This window comes from Ranitomeya imitator, chromosome 9 (genome assembly GCF_032444005.1).
Source record: "Ranitomeya imitator isolate aRanImi1 chromosome 9, aRanImi1.pri, whole genome shotgun sequence".
NCBI lineage: Eukaryota > Metazoa > Chordata > Amphibia > Anura > Dendrobatidae > Ranitomeya > Ranitomeya imitator.
In genome coordinates, this window is record NC_091290.1 from 21,325,424 (window position 1) to 21,350,635 (window position 25,212).

Genomic DNA, 25,212 nt, shown 5'->3' on the forward strand with positions numbered 1-25,212 from the left:
AGCAAAATGAGGCCCGCTAAACCTAGATAGCAGAGGATACAAAAGAAAACTGCGTGGTCAGCAAAAAACCCTTCAAAAAAACCATCCTGCAATTACTTGAACTCATGTTCCAACTCATGGAACATGAGGACCAATTACAGCCCACTAGAGCAACCAGCAGCAAAGAAACAATTATATGCAAGCTGGACAAGACAAAAATAAAGCAAAACGTGGAACAAGAAAATCAAAAACTTAGCTTGTCCTGAAGATTACTGAAGCCAGAAGCTGAGGTAACAAAACACTCTGATAACCTTGATAGCCGGCGGGGAAATGACAAGAAAGCCCGGTTAAATAGGAAACTCCCAAATCCTAATAGAACAGGTGGACACCAGAGACAGCAGAACACAAATCACCCAGTACCATCAGTAACCACCAGAGGGAGCCCAAAAACAGAACTCACAACAATGTACACAGTGACTGCACCAGCAGAATAGTGAGTGCAGCTCTGGGGTATAATACAGGATGTAACTCAGGATCAGTAATGTAATGTATGTACACAGTGACTGCACCATAAGAATAGTGAGTGCAGCTCTGGAGTATAATACAGGATGTAACTCAGGATCAGTACAGGATCAGTAATGTAATGTATGTACACAGTGACTGCACCAGCAGAATAGTGAGTGCAGCTCTGGGGTATAATACAGGATGTAACTCCGGATCAGTAATGTAATGTATGTACACAGTGACTGCACCAGCAGAATAGTGAGTGCAGCTCTGGAGTATAATACAGGATGTAACTCTGGATCAGTAATGTAATGTATGTACACAGTGACTGCACCAGCAGAATAGTGAGTGCAGCTCTGGAGTATAATACAGGATGTAACTCAGGATCAGTAATGTAATGTATGTACACAGTGACTGCACCAGCAGAATAGTGAGTGCAGCTCTGGAGTATAATACAGGATGTAACTCAGGATCAGTAATGTAATGTATGTACACAGTGACTGCACCAGCAGAATAGTGAGTGCAGCTCTGGAGTATAATACAGGATGTAACTCAGGATCAGTAAAGTAATGTATGTACACAGTGACTGCACCAGCAGAATAGTGAGTGCAGCTCTGGAGTATAATACAGGATGTAAATCAGGATCAGTAATGTAATATATGTACACAGTGACTGCACCAGCAGAATAGTGAGTGCAGCTCTGGAGTATAATATAGAAGCACGATTTTGTACATTTTTTAGATCTGTTCACTTGGTGTTGGTTCTGTGCGGTGGTCATTATTGCTGTGCCTGTGGGATGCTGTACCCTGAATCCCGGGGGCTCTACCTGGCAGCATGTGTGCTGTGGGGCACCTGCATCGCTCTCCCTGCAGACAGTGTTGCGTCTGCAGTGATGGCCGCACAGGATTACTGCTGACAGGTTAGGATCCCACGTAGAGGTTCGCTGTGACGTGGCGATGGGCCTTTAGAGTCTGATCAGAATGTTAATGAAGAACCTCGTGTTCCGTTTTGTAAATTCTGGGTATCTGCCGTAGATCAGCGTGTAATGTCTCTTTCTACAATGATGACACTACAGGAGCATTTACCTACAAGCTCTTAGTGAGCGCTTTACTCCTGACGCATCAGTAATAAATAGCCGAGTGCTGTATCCGCTTCTTGCCATACACTGTGACCCCTCCACTCCATCCTGGGCATTCGGAGCCCTGACCTTGGGATCAGTGGCGTAGGAAGGGGGGTGCGGGGGGGGGGGGGCGGTCCGCCCCGGGCGGCACAATGCGGGGGGCGGCCGGCGCTGCAGGAGAAGAAGAAGAAAAAAAAAAAAAAGACGCCCCTTTAAATCTTCGGGCGGCGCCGTCCGCCGCCACGACCAGGGCCAGCTCCCCCCACCCCCGGGCCCCGCCCCCGCTCTAATACTCACCTCTACTGGTTCCTGCGGCTTCAGCGTCCTCTGACTCTGCGACGTCTCAGGGCAGAGGGCGCGATGACGTCATCACTGTGCACGCCGCTCTGCCTCTCTGTCCTGAGCGTCGCAGAGCCGGAGAGACGCTGACTGGCTGCACTGGACCTGCGCTAGGAACGGGAGAGGTGAGGATTTTACTTTTTTTTTTTTTTTCTTTATGTCTGACTGTCTGGGGGCAATGCTGGACACACTGGGGCAATACTGGAGACCATGGGGCAGATTGCTGGACACACTGGGGCAATACAGGAGACCATGGGGCAGAATGCTGGACACACTGGGGCAATACAGGAGACCATGGGGCAGAATGCTGGACACACTGGGGCAATACAGGAGACCATGGGGCAGATTGCTGGACACACTGGGGCAATACAGGAGACTATGGGGCAGAATGCTGGACACACTGGGGCAATACAGGAGACCATGTGGCAGAATGCTGGACACACTGGGGCAATACAGGAGACCATGGGGCAGATTGCTGGACACACTGGGGCAATACAGGAGAATATGGGGCAGATTGCTGGACACACTGGGGCAATACTGGAGACCCTGGGGCAGATTTCTGGACACATTGAGGCAATGCTGGAGACCCTGGGGCAGACTTCTGGACACACTGGGGCAATGCTGGACACTGGGGCAGATTGCTGGACACACTGAGGGTAATATGCTGGACACACTGGGGCAATGCTGGACACTGGGGGTAATATGCTGGACACACTGGGGCAGACTGCTGGACACACTGGGGAAAGGCTGGACACTGGGGCAGATTGCTGGACACACTGGGGGCAGTGCTGGACATACTGGGGCAGATTGCTGGACACACTGGGGGTAATATGCTGGACACACTGGGGCAGATTGCTGGACAACATGGGGGTAATATGCTGGACACACTGGGGCAGATTGCTGGACAACATGGGGGTAATATGCTGGACACACTGGGGGCAGGACTTGAGGCATGGGCAGAATGTAGACACGGGGCATGATTGGAGACACGGGGCAGGATTGGATCATGGGGCAGGACGGATACGATGGAGGCTGGTGGGGCAGGATGGGGAGATCATATGGGGTAGAATGGATACTCATGAGGGCAGGATGCGAGAACATATGGCTGGAGCCAGGAATGAGATAAACGGGGCCAGGGTGGGGAATAGTGTTACCATAGGGGATAATTAAGGGATATTATTACTGCAGTGATGTATTTATTTTATTTTTTGAGTATACTGTTTTAAATGGGGGGGCGGTCCTGTTACTGTGCAGAGTGACACTATATCGCCTTTTTATCTTCATGTGGTGTAATGTAGAAGTTGTGAAAAATTAAGTAATGTGTTCTGCAAGCGGAGCTCGAGATAACTGTGTTATTTCCTGCAGAAACGAGTCCTGGCTGGAAGGAATGATGGCGGTCTGTGCTGGATGAAAGATGAAGGACTTCACCTAGAGACGTCACTGGTGAGTCAGTGTTACCTATACACTGACACTATACACTGTATACTATATACAGAGGTCCTGTGTACAATGTCACCAGTGATCTCTGTATTACCTCTACACAGACACTGCATACTAAGTACAGATCTCCTGTGAATACTGGCACTTATGGTGATAGTATTGTGGTTTTTTTTTTTTATTACTGATCAGTATTGTAGTATTCAGTCACTATGTGGTGGTAATATGTGGTCTGGAAATGGTGTTGTGGTATTTGTCCCTTGTATGTAGTATTATTCGGTCACTATGTGGCCTGGTCATGGTGTGGTGGTATTAAGTCACAGGTGTGGCATGTGGGGGTGACACCAGTAGGCCCAGTTTAAGTTCTACAAAACAGGAAAACCATTTTTGGTAACCTTTGTGTGTATTGAGCGGGGGGGGCGCCAAACTCGGGAACAGCCCCGGGCGGCAAAAGCTCTAGCTACGCCTCTGCTTGGGATAGCTGGGGGTCCTAACAATCAGACTCCCAGCGATTAGTTACTCATGTTTCCTCTCCTATTAATAGGGGATCATATTTTATATTGGGAATAATCCTTTAACTCCTTCTGGACATTTCTTAAGTCCGGTACATTCGTCCGGTAGGATCGCCTCATTGATCACTCAGCATATAAAGGTCAACAACTATAAAAATAATAAAGTGAATAATTAAGACATCAATGAAAAGGTCAAAACAGCACAATAAAGGCTGAGAAATAGTCACTTTATGGGGTTTGTCACATTGCTGTTTTCCCAATTGTGCAGAAGCGCCTATGTGGTCACCAGGTCCAGCAAGGGGTCCATAGGGATGTTACCGGGGTCAGGCTGGGTTTGGTGCAGGGGCCCTAGGGATGTTACCAGGGGGCCTATGTGGTCACCAGATCCAGCAGGGGGGCCCTAGGGATGTTACCAGGGGGCCTATGTGGTCACCAGGTCCAGCAGGGGGTCCATAGGGATGTTACCAGGGTCAGGTTGGGTTTGGTGCAGGGGCCCTAGGGATGTTACCAGGGGGGCCTATGTGGTCACCAGATCCAGCAGGGGGGTCCATAGAGATGTTACCAGGGGGCCTATGTGGTCACCAGGTCCAGCAGGGGGGTCCATAGGGATGTTACCAGGGGGCCTATGTGGTCACCAGGTCCAGCAGGGGGGTCCATAGAGATGTTACCAGGGGGCCTATGTGGTCACCAGGTCCAGCAGGGGGTCCATAGGGATGTTACCAGGGGTGCCTATGTGGTCACCAGGTCCAGCAGGGGGTCCATAGGGATGTTACCAGGGGTGCCTATGTGGTCACCAGGTCCAGCAGGGGGGTCTGTTGTGAATTCTGTGGCTGAATTCACTTCTGTGGTCACAAGTGGTATTGCAGTCTCTGGGCTTCCTCCCTCAGGTGTTTTGGTGAGCTCGTTGGCTGCCTTGCTATTTAGCTCCACCTGAGTCTGTCTTCCTTGCTCCTTGTCAATGTTCCAGTGTTGGATCTGAGCTACTGCATCTTTCCTTGGGCCTGCTGCTTTGCTAGATAAGTGCTTCTAGTTTGTTTTCTGTTTTTTCTGTCCAGCTTGCTATTAACTTTTGCTGGAAGCTCTGAGAAGCAAAGGAGTGCACCGCCGTGCTGTTAGTTCGGCACGGTGGGTCTTTTTGCCCCTTTGCGTGGTTTTCGTTTTAGGGTTTTTTGTAGACTGCATAGTTCTCTTTGCTATCCTCGCTCTGTCTAGAATATCGGGCCTCACTTTGCTGAATCTATTTCATTCCTACGTTTGTCTTTTCATCTTGCTAACAGTCATTATATGTGGGGGGCTGCCTATTCCTTTGGGGTATTTCTCTGAGGTAAGTCAGGCTTGTATTTCTATCTTCAGGCTAGTCAGCTCCTCAGGCAGTGTCGAGTTGCATAGGTAGTGATAGGCGCAATCCACTGCTGCTTATAGTTGTGTGAGGATAGATCAGGTACTGCAGTCTACAGAGATTCCACGTCTCAGAGCTCGTCCTATTGTTTTTGGTTATTGCTAGATCTCTGTATGTGCGCTGATTACTGCACGCTGTGTTGCCTGATTGCCAGCCATAACAGTACAAGGAGCCACACCAATGATTCCCAATAGAGGGAAAAAAGAAATCCTGACAGCATTTTTTTTTCTTAGCTCTGTCTTCAGTCTTTTTTTTCCCCTAGACATTAGAGTGCTTCAGGACACAGCTGTGGACATGGATATTCAGGCTCTGTGCTCCTCAATGGATAATCTCGTTGTAAATGTACAAAAGATTCAAGATACTATTGATCAGAAATCGATGCTAGAACCAAGAATTCCGATTCCTGATTTGTTTTTTGGTGACAGAACTAAGTTCCTGAGCTTCAGAAATAATTGTAAGCTATTTTTGGCCTTGAAACCTCATTCTTCTGGTAATCCTATTCAACAGGTTTTGATTATTATTTCTTTTTTGCGCGGCGACCCACAGGACTGGGCGTTTTCTCTTGCACCAGGAGATTCTGCATTGAGTAATGTTGATGCATTTTTCCAGGCGCTGGGATTGCTTTACGATGAGCCTAATTCAGTGGATCAGGCTGAGAAAAATCTGCTGGCTTTATGCCAGGGTCAGGATGATGTAGAAGTATATTGTCAGAAATTTAGGAAGTGGTCAGTACTCACTCTGTGGAATGAATCTGCACTAGCGGCCTTGTTCAGAAAGGGTCTCTCTGAAGCTCTTAAGGATGTAATGGTGGGATTTCCTATGCCTGCTGGTTTGAATGAGTCTATGTCCTTGGCCATTCAGATCGGTCGTCGCTTGCGCGAGCGTAAATCTGTGCACCATCTGGCGGTATTGTCTGAGAGTAAACCTGAGCCTATGCAGTGCGACAGGACTATGACTAAAGTAGAACGGCAAGAACACAGACGTCTGAACAGACTGTGTTTCTATTGTGGTGATTCTACTCATGCTATTTCTAATTGTCCTAAACGCACTAGGCGGTTCGATAGCTCTGCCGTTATTGGTACTGTACAGTCCAAATTCCTTTTGTCCATTACCTTAATGTGCTCTTTGTCATCGTATTCTGTCATGGCGTTTGTGAATTCAGGCGCTGCCCTGAATCTGATGGATTTGGATTATGCTAAACGTTGTGGATTTTTCTTGGAGCCTTTGCGGTGTCCTATTCCGTTGAGAGGAATTGATGCTACACCTTTGGCCAAGAATAAGCCTCAGTACTGGGCCCAGCTGACCATGTGCATGGCTCCTGCACATCAGGAAGTTATTCGCTTTCTGGTACTGCATAATTTGCATGATGTGGTCGTGTTGGGGTTGCCATGGCTACAAACCCATAATCCAGTATTGGATTGGAACTCTATGTCGGTAACCAGCTGGGGTTGTCAGGGAGTACATGGTGATGTTCCATTTTTGTCTATTTCGTCATCCATTCCTTCTGACATCCCAGAGTTCTTGTCGGACTTTCAGGATGTATTTGAAGAGTCCAAGTCTGATGCCCTACCTCCGCATAGGGATTGTGATTGTGCTATCGATTTGATTCCTGGTAGTAAATTCCCTAAGGGTCGTTTATTTAATTTGTCCGTACCTGAACACACCGCTATGCGCAGTTATGTGAAGGAGTCCCTGGAGAAGGGACATATTCGCCCATCGTCGTCACCATTGGGAGCAGGGTTCTTTTTTGTAGCCAAGAAGGATGGTTCGCTAAGACCGTGTATTGATTACCGCCTTCTTAATAAGATCACTGTTAAGTTTCAGTATCCCTTGCCATTGATTTCTGACTTGTTTGCTCGGATTAAGGGGGCTAGTTGGTTTACTAAGATTGATCTTCGTGGTGCGTATAATCTGGTGAGAATCAGGCAGGGAGATGAATGGAAAACGGCATTTAATACGCCCGAGGGTCATTTTGAGTATCTGGTGATGCCGTTCGGACTTGCCAATGCTCCATCTGTTTTTCAGTCTTTTATGCATGACATTTTCCGTGAGTATCTGGATAAATTCTTGATTGTTTACTTGGATGACATTTTGATCTTCTCAGATGATTGGGAGTCTCATGTGAAGCAAGTCAGAATGGTTTTCCAGGTACTGCGTGCTAATTCCTTGTTCGTGAAGGGATCAAAGTGTCTCTTCGGTGTGCAGAAAGTTTCATTTTTGGGGTTCATCTTTTCCCCTTCTACTATCGAGATGGATCCGGTTAAGGTTCAGGCCATCCAGGATTGGACTCAGCCGACATCTCTAAAAAGTCTGCAGAAATTCCTGGGCTTTGCTAATTTTTATCGTCGCTTCATCTGTAATTTTTCTAGCATTGCCAGACCATTGACCGATTTGACCAAGAAGGGTGCTGATTTGGTTAATTGGTCTTCTGCTGCCGTGGAAGCTTTTCAGGAGTTGAAGCGTCGTTTTTGCTGTGCCCCTGTGTTGTGTCAACCTGATGTTTCTCTTCCGTTCCAGGTCGAGGTTGATGCTTCTGAGATTGGTGCAGGGGCGGTTTTGTCACAGAGAGGTTCTGGTTGCTCAGTGTTCAAACCATGTGCTTTCTTTTCCAGGAAATTTTCTGCTGCTGAGCGTAATTATGATGTGGGCAACCGAGAGTTGCTGGCCATGAAGTGGGCATTCGAGGAGTGGCGTCATTGGCTTGAGGGTGCTAAGCATCGCGTGGTGGTTTTGACTGATCATAAGAACCTTACTTATCTTGAGTCTGCCAAGCGCTTGAATCCTAGACAGGCCCGTTGGTCGTTATTTTTTGCTCGTTTTGATTTTGTGATTTCATACCTTCCGGGCTCTAAAAATGTGAAGGCGGATGCTCTGTCTAGGAGTTTTGTGCCCGACTCTCCGGGGTTATCTGAGCCGGCGAGTATCCTCAAGGAAGGAGTCATTGTGTCTGCCATCTCCCCTGATTTGCGGAGAGTGTTGCAGAAATTTCAGGCTAATAAACCTGATCGTTGTCCGGCCGAGAAACTGTTCGTCCCTGATAGGTGGACTAGTAAAGTTATCTCTGAACTTCATTGTTCGGTGCTGGCCGGTCATCCAGGAATCTTTGGTACCAGGGAGTTGGTTGCTAGATCCTTCTGGTGGCCATCTCTGTCGCGGGATGTGCGTGCTTTTGTGCAGTCCTGTGGAATTTGTGCTAGGGCTAAGCCCTGCTGTTCACGTGCCAGTGGGTTGCTTTTGCCCTTGCCGGTCCCGAAGAGGCCTTGGACACATATTTCGATGGATTTCATTTCTGACCTTCCCGTTTCTCAAAAAATGTCGGTCATTTGGGTGGTCTGTGATCGCTTTTCTAAAATGGTCCATCTGGTGCCCTTGGTTAAATTGCCTTCCTCCTCTGATTTGGTGCCTTTGTTCTTCCAGCATGTGGTTCGTTTACATGGCATTCCTGAGAATATTGTTTCTGACAGAGGTTCCCAGTTTGTCTCGAGGTTCTGGCGAGCCTTTTGTGGTAGGATGGGCATTGACCTATCTTTCTCCTCGGCCTTCCATCCTCAGACTAATGGCCAGACCGAACGAACCAATCAGACCTTGGAAACATATGAGATGTTTTGTTTCCGCTGACCAGGATGATTGGGTGTCCTTTTTGCCGTTGGCTGAGTTCGCCCTTAATAATCGGGCCAGCTCGGCTACCTTGGTCTCTCCATTTTTCTGCAATTCTGGGTTCCATCCTCGTTTCTCTTCAGGACAGGTTGAGTCTTCGGACTGTCCTGGTGTGGATTCTGTGGTGGACAGGTTGCAGCAGATCTGGACTCAGGTAGTGGACAATTTGACCTTGTCCCAGGAGAAGGCTCACCTTTTCGCTAATCGCAGACGCCGTGTGGGACCCCGACTTCGTGTTGGGGATCTGGTTTGGTTATCTTCTCGTCATATTCCTATGAAGGTTTCCTCTCCTAAATTTAAACCTCGTTTTATTGGTCCGTATAGGATTTCTGAGATTCTCAATCCGGTGTCTTTTCGTCTGATCCTCCCAGACTCCTTTTCCATACATAATGTATTCCATAGGTCGTTGTTGAGGAGATACGTGGCACCTATGGTTCCATTTGTGGAGCCTCCTGCCCCTGTTTTGGTGGAGGGGGAATTGGAGTATATTGTGGAGAAGATTTTGGATTCTCGTGTCTCTAGACGGAAACTCCAGTGTCTGGTCAAATGGAAGGGTTATGCTCAGGAAGATAATTCCTGGGTTTTTGCCTCTGATGTCCATGCCCCAGATCTTGTTCGTGCCTTTCATGTGGCTCATCCTGGTCGGCCTGGGGGTTCTGGTGAGGGTTCGGTGACCCCTCCTCAAGGGGGGGGTACTGTTGTGAATTCTGTGGCTGAATTCACTTCTGTGGTCACAAGTGGTATTGCAGTCTCTGGGCTTCCTCCCTCAGGTGTTTTGGTGAGCTCGTTGGCTGCCTTGCTATTTAGCTCCACCTGAGTCTGTCTTCCTTGCTCCTTGTCAATGTTCCAGTGTTGGATCTGAGCTACTGCATCTTTCCTTGGGCCTGCTGCTCTGCTAGATAAGTGCTTCTAGTTTGTTTTCTGTTTTTTCTGTCCAGCTTGCTATTAACTTTTGCTGGAAGCTCTGAGAAGCAAAGGAGTGCACCGCCGTGCTGTTAGTTCGGCACGGTGGGTCTTTTTGCCCCTTTGCGTGGTTTTCGTTTTAGGGTTTTTTGTAGACTGCATAGTTCTCTTTGCTATCCTCGCTCTGTCTAGAATATCGGGCCTCACTTTGCTGAATCTATTTCATTCCTACGTTTGTCTTTTCATCTTGCTAACAGTCATTATATGTGGGGGGCTGCCTATTCCTTTGGGGTATTTCTCTGAGGTAAGTCAGGCTTGTATTTCTATCTTCAGGCTAGTCAGCTCCTCAGGCAGTGTCGAGTTGCATAGGTAGTGATAGGCGCAATCCACTGCTGCTTATAGTTGTGTGAGGATAGATCAGGTACTGCAGTCTACAGAGATTCCACGTCTCAGAGCTCGTCCTATTGTTTTTGGTTATTGCTAGATCTCTGTATGTGCGCTGATTACTGCACGCTGTGTTGCCTGATTGCCAGCCATAACAGGGGTCCATAGAGATGTTACCAGGGGGCCTATGTGGTCACCAGGTCCAGCAGGGGGTCCATAGGGATGTTACCAGGGGTGCCTATGTGGTCACCAGGTCCAGCAGGGGGGTCCATAGGGATGTTACCAGGGGGCCTATGTGGTCACCAGGTCCAGCAGGGGGGTCCATAGGGATGTTACCAGGGGGCCTATGTGGTCACCAGGTCCAGCAGGGGGGTCCATAGGGATGTTACCAGGGGGCCTATGTGGTCACCAGGTCCAGCAGGGGGGTCCATAGAGATGTTACCAGGGGGCCTATGTGGTCACCAGGTCCAGCAGGGGGTCCATAGGGATGTTACCAGGGGGGCCTATGTGGTCACCAGGTCCAGCAGGGGGGTCCATAGAGATGTTACCAGGGGGCCTATGTGGTCACCAGATCCAGCAGGGGGTCCATAGGGATGTTACCAGGGGGCCTATGTGGTCACCAGGTCCAGCAGGGGGGTCCATAGGGATGTTACCAGGGGTGCCTATGTGGTCACCAGGTCCAGCAGGGGGGTCCATAGGGATGTTACCAAGGGGCCTATGTGGTCACCAGGTCCAGCAGGGGGGTCCATAGGGATGTTACCAGGGGGGCCTATGTGGTCACCAGGTCCAGCAGGGGGGTCCATAGAGATGTTACCAGGGGTGCCTATGTGGTCACCAAGTCCAGCAGGGGGGTCCATAGAGATGTTACCAGGGGGCCTATGTGGTCACCAGGTCCAGCAGGGGGGTCCATAGGGATGTTACCAGGGGGGCCTATGTGGTCACCAGGTCCAGCAGGGGGGTCCATAGAGATGTTACCAGGGGGCCTATGTGGTCACCAGGTCCAGCAGGGGGGTCCATAGGGATGTTACCAGGGGGCCTATGTGGTCACCAGGTCCAGCAGGGGGGTCCATAGGGATGTTACCAGGGGGCCTATGTGGTCACCAGGTCCAGCAGGGGGGTCCATAGGGATGTTACCAGGGGGCCTATGTGGTCACCAGGTCCAGCAGGGGGGTCCATAGAGATGTTACCAGGGGGCCTATGTGGTCACCAGGTCCAGCAGGGGGTCCATAGGGATGTTACCAGGGGGGCCTATGTGGTCACCAGGTCCAGCAGGGGGGTCCATAGAGATGTTACCAGGGGGCCTATGTGGTCACCAGGTCCAGCAGGGGGTCCATAGGGATGTTACCAGGGGGCCTATGTGGTCACCAGATCCAGCAGGGGGTCCATAGGGATGTTACCAGGGGGCCTATGTGGTCACCAGGTCCAGCAGGGGGGTCCATAGGGATGTTACCAGGGGTGCCTATGTGGTCACCAGGTCCAGCAGGGGGGTCCATAGGGATGTTACCAAGGGGCCTATGTGGTCACCAGGTCCAGCAGGGGGGTCCATAGGGATGTTACCAGGGGGGCCTATGTGGTCACCAGGTCCAGCAGGGGGGTCCATAGAGATGTTACCAGGGGTGCCTATGTGGTCACCAAGTCCAGCAGGGGGGTCCATAGAGATGTTACCAGGGGGCCTATGTGGTCACCAGGTCCAGCAGGGGGGTCCATAGGGATGTTACCAGGGGGGCCTATGTGGTCACCAGGTCCAGCAGGGGGGTCCATAGAGATGTTACCAGGGGGCCTATGTGGTCACCAGATCCAGCAGGGGGGTCCATAGGGATGTTACCAGGGGGCCTATGTGGTCACCAGGTCCAGCAGGGGGGTCCATAGGGATGTTACCAGGGGGGCCTATGTGGTCACCAGGTCCAGCAGGGGGGTCCATAGGGATGTTACCAGGGGGCCTATGTGGTCACCAGATCCAGCAGGGGGGTCCATAGAGATGTTACCAGGGGGCCTATGTGGTCACCAGGTCCAGCAGGGGGGTCCATAGAGATGTTACCAGGGGGCCTATGTGGTCACCAGGTCCAGCAGGGGGGTCCATAGGGATGTTACCAGGGGTGCCTATGTGGTCACCAGGTCCAGCAGGGGGGTCCATAGAGATGTTACCAGGGGGCCTATGTGGTCACCAGGTCCAGCAGGGGGTCCATAGGGATGTTACCAGGGGTGCCTATGTGGTCACCAGGTCCAGCAGGGGGGTCCATAGGGATGTTACCAGGGGGCCTATGTGGTCACCAGGTCCAGCAGGGGGGTCCATAGGGATGTTACCAGGGGGCCTATGTGGTCACCAGGTCCAGCAGGGGGGTCCATAGGGATGTTACCAGGGGGCCTATGTGGTCACCAGGTCCAGCAGGGGGGTCCATAGGGATGTTACCAGGGGGCCTATGTGGTCACCAGGTCCAGCAGGGGGGTCCATAGGGATGTTACCAGGGGGGCCTATGTGGTCACCAGGTCCAGCAGGGGGGTCCATAGGGATGTTACCAGGGGTGCCTATGTGGTCACCAGGTCCAGCAGGGGGGTCCATAGGGATGTTACCAGGGGGCCTATGTGGTCACCAGGTCCAGCAGGGGGGTCCATAGGGATGTTACCAGGGGGCCTATGTGGTCACCAGGTCCAGCAGGGGGGTCCATAGGGATGTTACCAGGGGGCCTATGTGGTCACCAGGTCCAGCAGGGGGGTCCATAGGGATGTTACCAGGGGGCCTATGAGGTCACCAGGTCCAGCAGGGGGGTCCATAGGGATGTTACCAGGGGGCCTATGTGGTCACCAGGTCCAGCAGGGGGTCCATAGGGATGTTACCAGGGTCAGGCTGGGTTTGGTGCAGGGGCCCTAGGGATGTTACCAGGGGGCCTATGTGGTCACCAGGTCCAGCAGGGGGTCCATAGGGATGTTACCAGGGTCAGGCTGGGTTTGGTGCAGGGGCCCTAGGGATGTTACCAGGGGGCCTATGTGGTCACCAGGTCCAGCAGGGGGTCCATAGGGATGTTACCAGGGGGCCTATGTGGTCACCAGGTCCAGCAGGGGGTCCATAGGGATGTTACCAGGGTCAGGCTGGGTTTGGTGCAGGGGCCCTAGAGATGTTACCAGGGGGCCTATGTGGTCACCAGGTCCAGCAGGGGGTCCATAGGGATGTTACCAGGGTCAGGCTGGGTTTGGTGCAGGGGCCCTAGGGATGTTACCAGGGGTGCCTATGTGGTCACCAGGTCCAGCAGGGGGTCCATAGGGATGTTACCAGGGGGCCTATGTGGTCACCAGGTCCAGCAGGGGGTCCATAGGGATGTTACCAGGGGGCCTATGTGGTCACCAGGTCCAGCAGGGGGGTCCATAGGGATGTTACCAGGGGGCCTATGTGGTCACCAGGTCCAGCAGGGGGGTCCATAGGGATGTTACCAGGGGTGCCTATGTGGTCACCAGGTCCAGCAGGGGGGTCCATAGGGATGTTACCAGGGGGCCTATGTGGTCACCAGGTCCAGCAGGGGGGTCCATAGGGATGTTACCAGGGGGGCCTATGTGGTCACCAGGTCCAGCAGGGGGGTCCATAGGGATGTTACCAGGGGTGCCTATGTGGTCACCAGGTCCAGCAGGGGGGTCCATAGGGATGTTACCAGGGGGCCTATGTGGTCACCAGGTCCAGCAGGGGGGTCCATAGGGATGTTACCAGGGGGCCTATGTGGTCACCAGGTCCAGCAGGGGGGTCCATAGGGATGTTACCAGGGGGCCTATGTGGTCACCAGGTCCAGCAGGGGGGTCCATAGGGATGTTACCAGGGGGCCTATGTGGTCACCAGGTCCAGCAGGGGGGTCCATAGGGATGTTACCAGGGGGCCTATGTGGTCACCAGGTCCAGCAGGGGGTCCATAGGGATGTTACCAGGGTCAGGCTGGGTTTGGTGCAGGGGCCCTAGGGATGTTACCAGGGGGCCTATGTGGTCACCAGGTCCAGCAGGGGGTCCATAGGGATGTTACCAGGGGGCCTATGTGGTCACCAGGTCCAGCAGGGGGTCCATAGGGATGTTACCAGGGTCAGGCTGGGTTTGGTGCAGGGGCCCTAGAGATGTTACCAGGGGGCCTATGTGGTCACCAGGTCCAGCAGGGGGTCCATAGGGATGTTACCAGGGTCAGGCTGGGTTTGGTGCAGGGGCCCTAGGGATGTTACCAGGGGGGCCTATGTGGTCACCAGGTCCAGCAGGGGGTCCATAGGGATGTTACCAGGGGGCCTATGTGGTCACCAGGTCCAGCAGGGGGTCCATAGAGATGTTACCAGGGTCAGGCTGGGTTTGGTGCAGGGGTCCTGCATCCATCTCCTGTGCAGCTCTCACCACTGCTCACTCAGCTGGGAGCAGCAGCTGCAGACAGCCCTGCGGTACCTGAGGGGTTAAGCCTGGGCTCTGCAGCTGGAGACCTGCAGCAAGCTCCTCCCCCCACAGTGAGGGCTAGCTCCGCCCCGCCGTGACGTCACAGCATTCTGAAAGGAGATACAATAACAATCGGCGGTGGTCGCAGTGATCCATTGTAGCGCTGATCTGGAGGGATCCTGGCAGAGGGATCGACGAGCAGGGGATCCAGCGCTGCAGCCATGGTGTCCCCGGTGACGGTGGTGAGTGTGCAGCTGCGGAGCGTCCGTGCCTTCTGCCATCTGTGCAGCTGATCAGTGCGGTGCAGTCACAGCTGTGTGCGGTGCCGGAGGGCGGGTGATCGCAGCGATCGCCGGCACCGGTCACATCTGCTGTGTTTACAGTGGGTGCAGGTTGTGGAGAAATCCTCCCACTGATGTGTATTGTGTCACAAGATGAAAACACAGGACACGTGACTCAGGATCATGTATAGTGCTCCATCTGTAGAGGGGTCTGAGACCCCCAGATCAGCCACCACTGTATACTGTAATGATGATGTATGCTGCTCCATCTGTAGAGGGGTCTGAGACCCCCAGATCACAGCCCCCACTGTATACTGTAATGATGATGTACGCTGCTCCATCTGTAGAGGGGTCTGAGACCCCCAGATCAGCCCCCACTGTATACTGTAATGATGATGTATGCTGCTCCATCTGTAGAGGGGTCTGAGACCCCCAGATCAGCCACCACTGTATACTGTAATGATGATGTATGCTGCTCCATCTGTAGAGGGGTCTGAGACCCCCAGATCAGTCACCACTGTATACTGTAATGATGATGTATGCTGCTCCATCTGTAGAGGGGTCTGAGACCCCCAGATCACAGCCTCCACTGTATACTGTAATGATGATGTATGCTGCTCCATCTGTAGAGGGGTCTGAGACCCCCAGATCAGTCACCACTGTATACTGTAATGATGATGTATGCTGCTCCATCTGTAGAGGGGTCTGAGACCCCCCAGATCACAGCCTCCACTGTATACTGTAATGATAATGAATGCTGCTCCATCTGTAGAGGGGTCTGAGACCCCCAGATCACAGCCACCACTGTATACTGTAATGATGATGTATACTGCTCCATCTGTAGAGGGGTCTGAGACCCCCAGATCACAGCCTCCACTGTATACTGTAATGATAATGAATGCTGCTCCATCTGTAGAGGGGTCTGAGACCCCCAGATCACAGCCTCCACTGTATACTGTAATGATGATGTATGCTGCTCCATCTGTAGAGGGGTCTGAGACCCCCAGATCAGTCACCACTGTATACTGTAATGATGATGTATGCTGCTCCATCTGTAGAGGGGTCTGAGACCCCCCAGATCACAGCCTCCACTGTATACTGTAATGATGATGTATACTGCTCGATCTGTAGAGGGGTCTGAGACCCCCAGATCACAGCCACCACTGTATACTGTAATAATAATGTATGCTGCTCCATCTGTAGTGGGGTCTGAGACCCCCAGATCACAGCCACCACTGTATACTGTAATAATAATGTATACTGCTCCATCTGTAGAGGGGTCTGAGACCCCCAGATCACAGCCTCCACTGTATACTGTAATGATAATGTATGCTGCTCCATCTGTAGAGGGGTCTGAGACCCCCAGATCACAGCCACCACTGTATACTGTAATGATAATGTATGCTGCTCCATCTGTAGAGGGGTCTGAGACCCCCAGATCACAGCCTCCACTGTATACTGTAATAATAATGTATACTGCTCCATCTGTAGAGGGGTCTGAGACCCCCAGATCACAGCCTCCACTGTATACTGTAATAATAATGTATGCTGCTCCATCTGTAGAGGGGTCTGAGACCCCCAGATCAGAGCCACCACTGTATACTGTATTGATAATGTATGCTGCTCCATCTGTAGAGGGGTCTGAGACCCCCAGATCACAGCCACCACTGTATACTGTAATAATAATGTATGCTGCTCCTTCTGTAGAGGGGTCTGAGACCCCCAGATCACAGCCACCACTGTATACTGTAATGATAATGTATGCTGCTCCATCTGTAGTGGGGTCTGAGACCCCCAGATCACAGCCTCCACTGTATACTGTAATGATAATGTATGCTGCTCCATCTGTAGAGGGGTCTGAGACCCCCAGATCACAGCCACCACTGTATACTGTAATGATAATGTATGCTGCTCCATCTGTAGAGGGGTCTGAGACCCCCAGATCACAGCCCCCACTGTATACTGTAATGATAATGTATGCTGCTCCATCTGTAGAGGGGTCTGAGACCCCCAGATCACAGCCCCCACTGTATACTGTAATGATAATGTATGCTGCTCCATCTGTAGTGGGGTCTGAGACCCCCAGATCACAGCCTCCACTGTATACTGTAATGATAATGTATGCTGCTCCATCTGTAGAGGGGTCTGAGACCCCCAGATCACAGCCACCACTGTATACTGTAATGATAATGTACGCTGCTCCATCTGTAGTGGGATCTGAGACCCCCAGATCACAGCCCCCACTGTATACTGTAATGATAATGTATACTGCTCCATCTGTAGAGGGGTCTAAGACGCCCCAGATCACATCCCCCACTGTATACTGTAATGATGATGTATGCTGCTCCATCTGTAGTGGGGTCTAAGACCCCCAGATCACAACCACCACTGTATACTGTAATGATGATGTATGCTGCTCCATCTGTAGAGGGGTCTAAGACCCCCAGATCACAGCCACCACTGTATACTGTAATGATGATGTATGTGGCTCCATCTGTAGAGGGGTCTGAGACCCCCAGATCACAGCCCCCACTGTATACTGTAATGATGATGTATGTGGCTCCATCTGTAGAGGGGTCTAAGACCCCCAGATCAGTCACCACTGTATACTGTAATGATGATGTATGCTGCTCCATCTGTAGTGGGATCTGAGACCCCCAGATCACAGCCCCCACTGTATACTGTAATGATAATGTATACTGCTCCATCTGTAGAGGGGTCTAAGACGCCCCAGATCACATCCCCCACTGTATACTGTAATGATGATGTATGCTGCTCCATCTGTAGTGGGGTCTAAGACCCCCAGATCACAACCACCACTGTATACTGTAATGATGATGTATGCTGCTCCATCTGTAGAGGGGTCTAAGACCCCCAGATCACAGCCACCACTGTATACTGTAATGATGATGTATGTGGCTCCATCTGTAGAGGGGTCTGAGACCCCCAGATCACAGCCCCCACTGTATACTGTAATGATGATGTATGTGGCTCCATCTGTAGAGGGGTCTAAGACCCCCAGATCACAGCCCCCGCTGTATACTGTAATGATGATGTATGCTGCTCCATCTGTAGAGGGGTCTGAGACCCCCAGATCACAACCACCACTGTATACTGTAATGATAATGTATGCTGCTCCATCTGTAGAGGGGTCTAAGACCCCCAGATCACAGCCCCCACTGTATACTGTAATGATAATGTATACTGCTCCATCTGTAGAGGGGTCTAAGACGCCCCAGATCACATCCCCCACTGTATACTGTAATGATGATGTATGCTGCTCCATCTGTAGTGGGGTCTAAGACCCCCAGATCACAACCACCACTGTATACTGTAATGATGATGTATGCTGCTCCATCTGTAGAGGGGTCTAAGACCCCCAGATCACAGCCACCACTGTATACTGTAATGATGATGTATGTGGCTCCATCTGTAGAGGGGTCTGAGACCCCCAGATCACAGCCCCCACTGTATACTGTAATGATGATGTATGTGGCTCCATCTGTAGAGGGGTCTAAGACCCCCAGATCACAGCCCCCGCTGTATACTGTAATGATGATGTATGCTGCTCCATCTGTAGAGGGGTCTGAGACCCCCAGATCACAACCACCACTGTATACTGTAATGATAATGTATGCTGCTCCATCTGTAGAGGGGTCTAAGACCCCCAGATCACAGCCACCACTGTATACTGTAATGATAATGTATGCTGCTCCATCTGTAGAGGGGTCTAAGACCCCCAGATCACAGCCCCCGCTGTATACTGTAATGATGATGTATGCTGCTCCATCTGTAGAGGGGTCTGAGACCCCCAGATCACAACCACCACTGTATACTGTAATGATAATGTATGCTGCTCCATCTGTAGAGGGGTCTAAGACCCCCAGATCACAACCACCACTGTATACTGTAATGATAATGTATGCTGCTCCATCTGTAACATAGTAACATAGTTAGTAAGGCCGAAAAAAGACATTTGTCCATCCAGTTCAGCCTATATTCCATCATAATAAATACCCAGATCTACGTCCTTCTACAGAACCTAATAATTGTATGATACAATATTGTTCTGCTCCAGGAAGACATCCAGGCCTCTCTTGAACCCCTCGACTGAGTTCGCCATCACCACCTCCTCAGGCAAGCAATTCCAGATTCTCACTGCCCTAACAGTAAAGAATCCTCTTCTATGTTGGTGGAAAAACCTTCTCTCCTCCAGACGCAAAGAATGTCCCCTTGTGCCCGTCACCTTCCTTGGTATAAACAGATCCTCAGCGAGATATTTGTATTGTCCCCTTATATACTTATACATGGTTATTAGATCGCCCCTCAGTCGTCTTTTTTCTAGACTAAATAATCCTAATTTCGCTAATCTATCTGGGTATTGTAGTTCTCCCATCCCCTTTATTAATTTTGTTGCCCTCCTTTGTACTCTCTCTAGTTCCATTATAGCCTTCCTGAGCACCGGTGCCCAAAACTGGACACAGTACTCCATGTGCGGTCTAACTAGGGATTTGTACAGAGGCAGTATAATGCTCTCATCATGTGTATCCAGACCTCTTTTTAATGCACCCCATGATCCTGTTTGCCTTGGCAGCTGCTGCCTGGCACTGGCTGCTCCAGGTAAGTTTATCATTAACTAGGATCCCCAAGTCCTTCTCCCTGTCAGATTTACCCAGTGGTTTCCCGTTCAGTGTGTAATGGTGATATTGATTCCTTCTTCCCATGTGTATAACCTTACATTTATCATTGTTAAACCTCATCTGCCACCTTTCAGCCCAAGTTTCCAACTTATCCAGATCCATCTGTAGCAGAATACTATCTTCTCTTGTATTAACTGCTTTACATAGTTTTGTATCATCTGCAAATATGGATATTTTACTGTGTAAACCTTCTACCAGATCATTAATGAATATGTTGAAGAGAACAGGTCCCAATACTGACCCCTGCGGTACCCCACTGGTCACAGCGACCCAGTTAGAGACTATACCATTTATAACCACCCTCTGCTTTCTATCACTAAGCCAGTTACTAACCCATTTACACACATTTTCCCCCAGACCAAGCATTCTCATTTTGTGTACCAACCTCTTGTGCGGCACGGTATCAAACGCTTTGGAAAAATCGAGATATACCACGTCCAATGACTCACCGTGGTCCAGTCTATAGCTTACCTCTTCATAAAAACTGATTAGATTGGTTTGACAGGAGCGATTTCTCATAAACCCATGCTGATATGGAGTTAAACAGTTATTCTCATTGAGATAATCCAGAATAACATCCCTCAGAAACCCTTCAAATATTTTACCAACAATAGAGGTTAGACTTACTGGCCTATAATTTCCAGGTTCACTTTTAGAGCCCTTTTTGAATATTGGCACCACATTTGCTATGCGCCAGTCCTGCGGAACAGACCCTGTCGCTATAGAGTCCCTAAAAATAAGAAATAATGGTTTATCTATTACATTACTTAGTTCTCTTAGTACTCGTGGGTGTATGCCATCCGGACCCGGAGATTTATCTATTTTAATCTTATTTAGCCGGTTTCGCACCTCTTCTTGGGTTAGATTGGTGACCCTTAATATAGGGTTTTCATTGTTTCTTGGGATTTCACCTAGCATTTCATTTTCCACCGTGAATACCGTGGAGAAGAAGTATTCTTAGACCCACCTGTAGAGGGGTCTAAGACCCCCAGATCACAACCACCACTGTATACTGTAATGATGATGTATGCTGCTCCATCTGTAGAGGGGTCTAAGACCCCCAGATCACATCCCCCACTGTATACTGTAATGATGATGTACGCTGCTCCATCTGTAGTGGGGTCTAAGACCCCCAGATCACAGCCACCACTGTATACTGTAATGATAATGAATGCTGCTCCATCTGTAGTGGGGTCTAAGACCCCCAGATCACAGCCACCACTGTATACTGTAATGATGATGTACGCTGCTCCATCTGTAGTGGGATCTGAGACCCCCAGATCACAGCCACCACTGTATACTGTAATGATGATGTACGCTGCTCCATCTGTAGAGGGGTCTGAGACCCCCAGATCACAGCCACCACTGTATACTGTAATGATAATGTATGCTGCTCCATCTGTAGAGGGGTCTAAGACCCCCAGATCACAGCCACAACTGTATACTTTAATGATAATGTACGCTGCTCCATCTGTAGAGGGGTCTAAGACCCCCAGATCACAGCCACCATTGTATACTGTAATGATAATGTATGCTGCTCCATCTGTAGAGGGGTCTGAGACCCCCAGATCACAGCCCCCACTGTATACTGTAATGATAATGTACGCTGCTCCATCTGTAGAGGGGTCTAAGACCCCCAGATCAGTCACCACTGTATACTGTAATGATAATGTATGCTGCTCCATCTGTAGTGGGGGTCTAAGACCCCCAGATCACAGCCACCACTGTATACTGTAATGATAATGTATACTGCTCCATCTGTAGAGGGGTCTAAGACGCCCCAGATCACATCCCCCACTGTATACTGTAATGATGATGTACGCTGCTCCATCTGTAGTGGGGTCTAAGACCCCCAGATCACAGCCACCACTGTATACTGTAATGATAATGAATGCTGCTCCATCTGTAGAGGGGTCTAAGACCCCCAGATCAGTCACCACTGTATACTGTAATGATGATGTATGCTGCTCCATCTGTAGTGGGGTCTAAGACCCCCAGATCACAGCCACCACTGTATACTGTAATGATGATGTACGCTGCTCCATCTGTAGAGGGGTCTAAGACCCCCAGATCACAGCCACAACTGTATACTTTAATGATAATGTACGCTGCTCCATCTGTAGAGGGGTCTAAGACCCCCAGATCACGGCCACCATTGTATACTGTAATGATAATGTATGCTGCTCCATCTGTAGTGGGGGTCTAAGACCCCCAGATCACAGCCACCACTGTATACTGTAATGATAATGTATGCTGCTCCATCTGTAGAGGGGTCTAAGACCCCCAGATCACAGCCCCCACTGTATACTGTAATGATAATGTATGCTGCTCCATCTGTAGAGGGGTCTGAGACCCCCAGATCACAGCCACCACTGTATACTGTAATGATGATGTATGCTGCTCCATCTGTAGAGGGGTCTAAGACCCCCAGATCACAACCACCACTGTATACTGTAATGATGATGTATGCTGCTCCATCTGTAGAGGGGTCTAAGACCCCCAGATCACAGCCACCACTGTATACTGTAATGATGATGTATGTGGCTCCATCTGTAGAGGGGTCTGAGACCCCCAGATCACAGCCCCCACTGTATACTGTAATGATGATGTATGTGGCTCCATCTGTAGAGGGGTCTAAGACCCCCAGATCACAGCCCCCGCTGTATACTGTAATGATGATGTATGCTGCTCCATCTGTAGAGGGGTCTGAGACCCCCAGATCACAACCACCACTGTATACTGTAATGATAATGTATGCTGCTCCATCTGTAGAGGGGTCTGAGACCCCCAGATCACAGCCCCCACTGTATACTGTAATGATAATGTATGCTGCTCCATCTGTAACATAGTAACATAGTAACATAGTTAGTAAGGCCGAAAAAAGACATTTGTCCATCCAGTTCAGCCTATATTCCATCATAATAAATACCCAGATCTACGTCCTTCTACAGAACCTAATAATTGTATGATACAATATTGTTCTGCTCCAGGAAGACATCCAGGCCTCTCTTGAACCCCTCGACTGAGTTCGCCATCACCACCTCCTCAGGCAAGCAATTCCAGATTCTCACTGCCCTAACAGTAAAGAATCCTCTTCTATGTTGGTGGAAAAACCTTCTCTCCTCCAGACGCAAAGAATGTCCCCTTGTGCCCGTCACCTTCCTTGGTATAAACAGATCCTCAGCGAGATATTTGTATTGTCCCCTTATATACTTATACATGGTTATTAGATCGCCCCTCAGTCGTCTTTTTTCTAGACTAAATAATCCTAATTTCGCTAATCTATCTGGGTATTGTAGTTCTCCCATCCCCTTTATTAATTTTGTTGCCCTCCTTTGTACTCTCTCTAGTTCCATTATAGCCTTCCTGAGCACCGGTGCCCAAAACTGGACACAGTACTCCATGTGCGGTCTAACTAGGGATTTGTACAGAGGCAGTATAATGCTCTCATCATGTGTATCCAGACCTCTTTTTAATGCACCCCATGATCCTGTTTGCCTTGGCAGCTGCTGCCTGGCACTGGCTGCTCCAGGTAAGTTTATCATTAACTAGGATCCCCAAGTCCTTCTCCCTGTCAGATTTACCCAGTGGTTTCCCGTTCAGTGTGTAATGGTGATATTGATTCCTTCTTCCCATGTGTATAACCTTACATTTATCATTGTTAAACCTCATCTGCCACCTTTCAGCCCAAGTTTCCAACTTATCCAGATCCATCTGTAGCAGAATACTATCTTCTCTTGTATTAACTGCTTTACATAGTTTTGTATCATCTGCAAATATGGATATTTTACTGTGTAAACCTTCTACCAGATCATTAATGAATATGTTGAAGAGAACAGGTCCCAATACTGACCCCTGCGGTACCCCACTGGTCACAGCGACCCAGTTAGAGACTATACCATTTATAACCACCCTCTGCTTTCTATCACTAAGCCAGTTACTAACCCATTTACACACATTTTCCCCCAGACCAAGCATTCTCATTTTGTGTACCAACCTCTTGTGCGGCACGGTATCAAACGCTTTGGAAAAATCGAGATATACCACGTCCAATGACTCACCGTGGTCCAGCCTATAGCTTACCTCTTCATAAAAACTGATTAGATTGGTTTGACAGGAGCGATTTCTCATAAACCCATGCTGATATGGAGTTAAACAGTTATTCTCATTGAGATAATCCAGAATAACATCCCTCAGAAACCCTTCAAATATTTTACCAACAATAGAGGTTAGACTTACTGGCCTATAATTTCCAGGTTCACTTTTAGAGCCCTTTTTGAATATTGGCACCACATTTGCTATGCGCCAGTCCTGCGGAACAGACCCTGTCGCTATAGAGTCCCTAAAAATAAGAAATAATGGTTTATCTATTACATTACTTAGTTCTCTTAGTACTCGTGGGTGTATGCCATCCGGACCCGGAGATTTATCTATTTTAATCTTATTTAGCCGGTTTCGCACCTCTTCTTGGGTTAGATTGGTGACCCTTAATATAGGGTTTTCATTGTTTCTTGGGATTTCACCTAGCATTTCATTTTCCACAGTGAATACCGTGGAGAAGAAGTATTCTTAGACCCACCTGTAGAGGTGTCTAAGACCCCCAGATCACATCCCCCACTGTATACTGTAATGATGATGTACGCTGCTCCATCTGTAGTGGGGTCTAAGACCCCCAGATCACAGCCACCACTGTATACTGTAATGATAATGAATGCTGCTCCATCTGTAGTGGGGTCTAAGACCCCCAGATCACAGCCACCACTGTATACTGTAATGATAATGTATGCTGCTCCATCTGTAGAGGGGTCTGAGACCCCCAGATCACAGCCACCACTGTATACTGTAATGATGATGTATGCTGCTCCATCTGTAGAGGGGTCTAAGACCCCCAGATCACAACCACCACTGTATACTGTAATGATAATGTATGCTGCTCCATCTGTAGAGGGGTCTGAGACCCCCAGATCACAGCCACCACTGTATACTGTAATGATAATTGATGCTGCTCCATCTGTAGAGGGGTCTGAGACCCCCAGATCACAGCCACCACTGTATACTGTAATGATAATGTATGCTGCTCCATCTGTAGAGGGGTCTGAGACCCCCAGATCACAGCCTCCACTGTATACTGTAATGATGATGTATGCTGCTCCATCTGTAGAGGGGTCTGAGACCCCCAGATCACAGCCTCCACTGTATACTGTAATGATGATGTATGCTGCTCCATCTGTAGAGGGGTCTGAGACCCCCAGATCACATCCACCACTGTATACTGTAATGATAATGAATGCTGCTCCATCTGTAGAGGGGTCTGAGACCCCCAGATCACAGCCTCCACTGTATACTGTAATGATAATTGATGCTGCTCCATCTGTAGTTGGGTCTGAGACCCCCAGATCACAGCCACCACTGTATACTGTAATGATGATGTACGCTGCTCCATCTGTAGTGGGGTCTAAGACCCCCAGATCACAGCCACCACTGTATACTGTAATGATGATGTATGCTGCTCCATCTGTAGTGGGGTCTGAGACCCCCAGATCACAGCCACCACTGTATACTGTAATGATGATGTATGCTGCTCCATCTGTAGAGGGGTCTAAGACCC

At 49.8% G+C, this 25,212-nt stretch overlaps 1 protein-coding gene across 3 annotated transcripts in view; it reads left to right on the plus strand.

Annotated features, from left to right (window-relative positions):
• Positions 1-25,212, plus strand: part of TMEM86A (transmembrane protein 86A) — a 92,005-nt gene that overhangs the window by 19,418 nt on the left and 47,375 nt on the right. Inside the window, exon 1 of one of the 3 annotated variants that reach the window (XM_069738581.1) lies at positions 14,619-14,865. The exons of the other annotated variants lie outside the window; for them this stretch is intronic. Within the exon in view, the coding sequence (XP_069594682.1) occupies positions 14,845-14,865 (21 nt within the window). The 5' untranslated portion in view covers positions 14,619-14,844. Of the gene's footprint in view, positions 1-14,618; positions 14,866-25,212 lie in introns of those variants that run through there. 3 annotated transcript variants of the gene reach the window in all.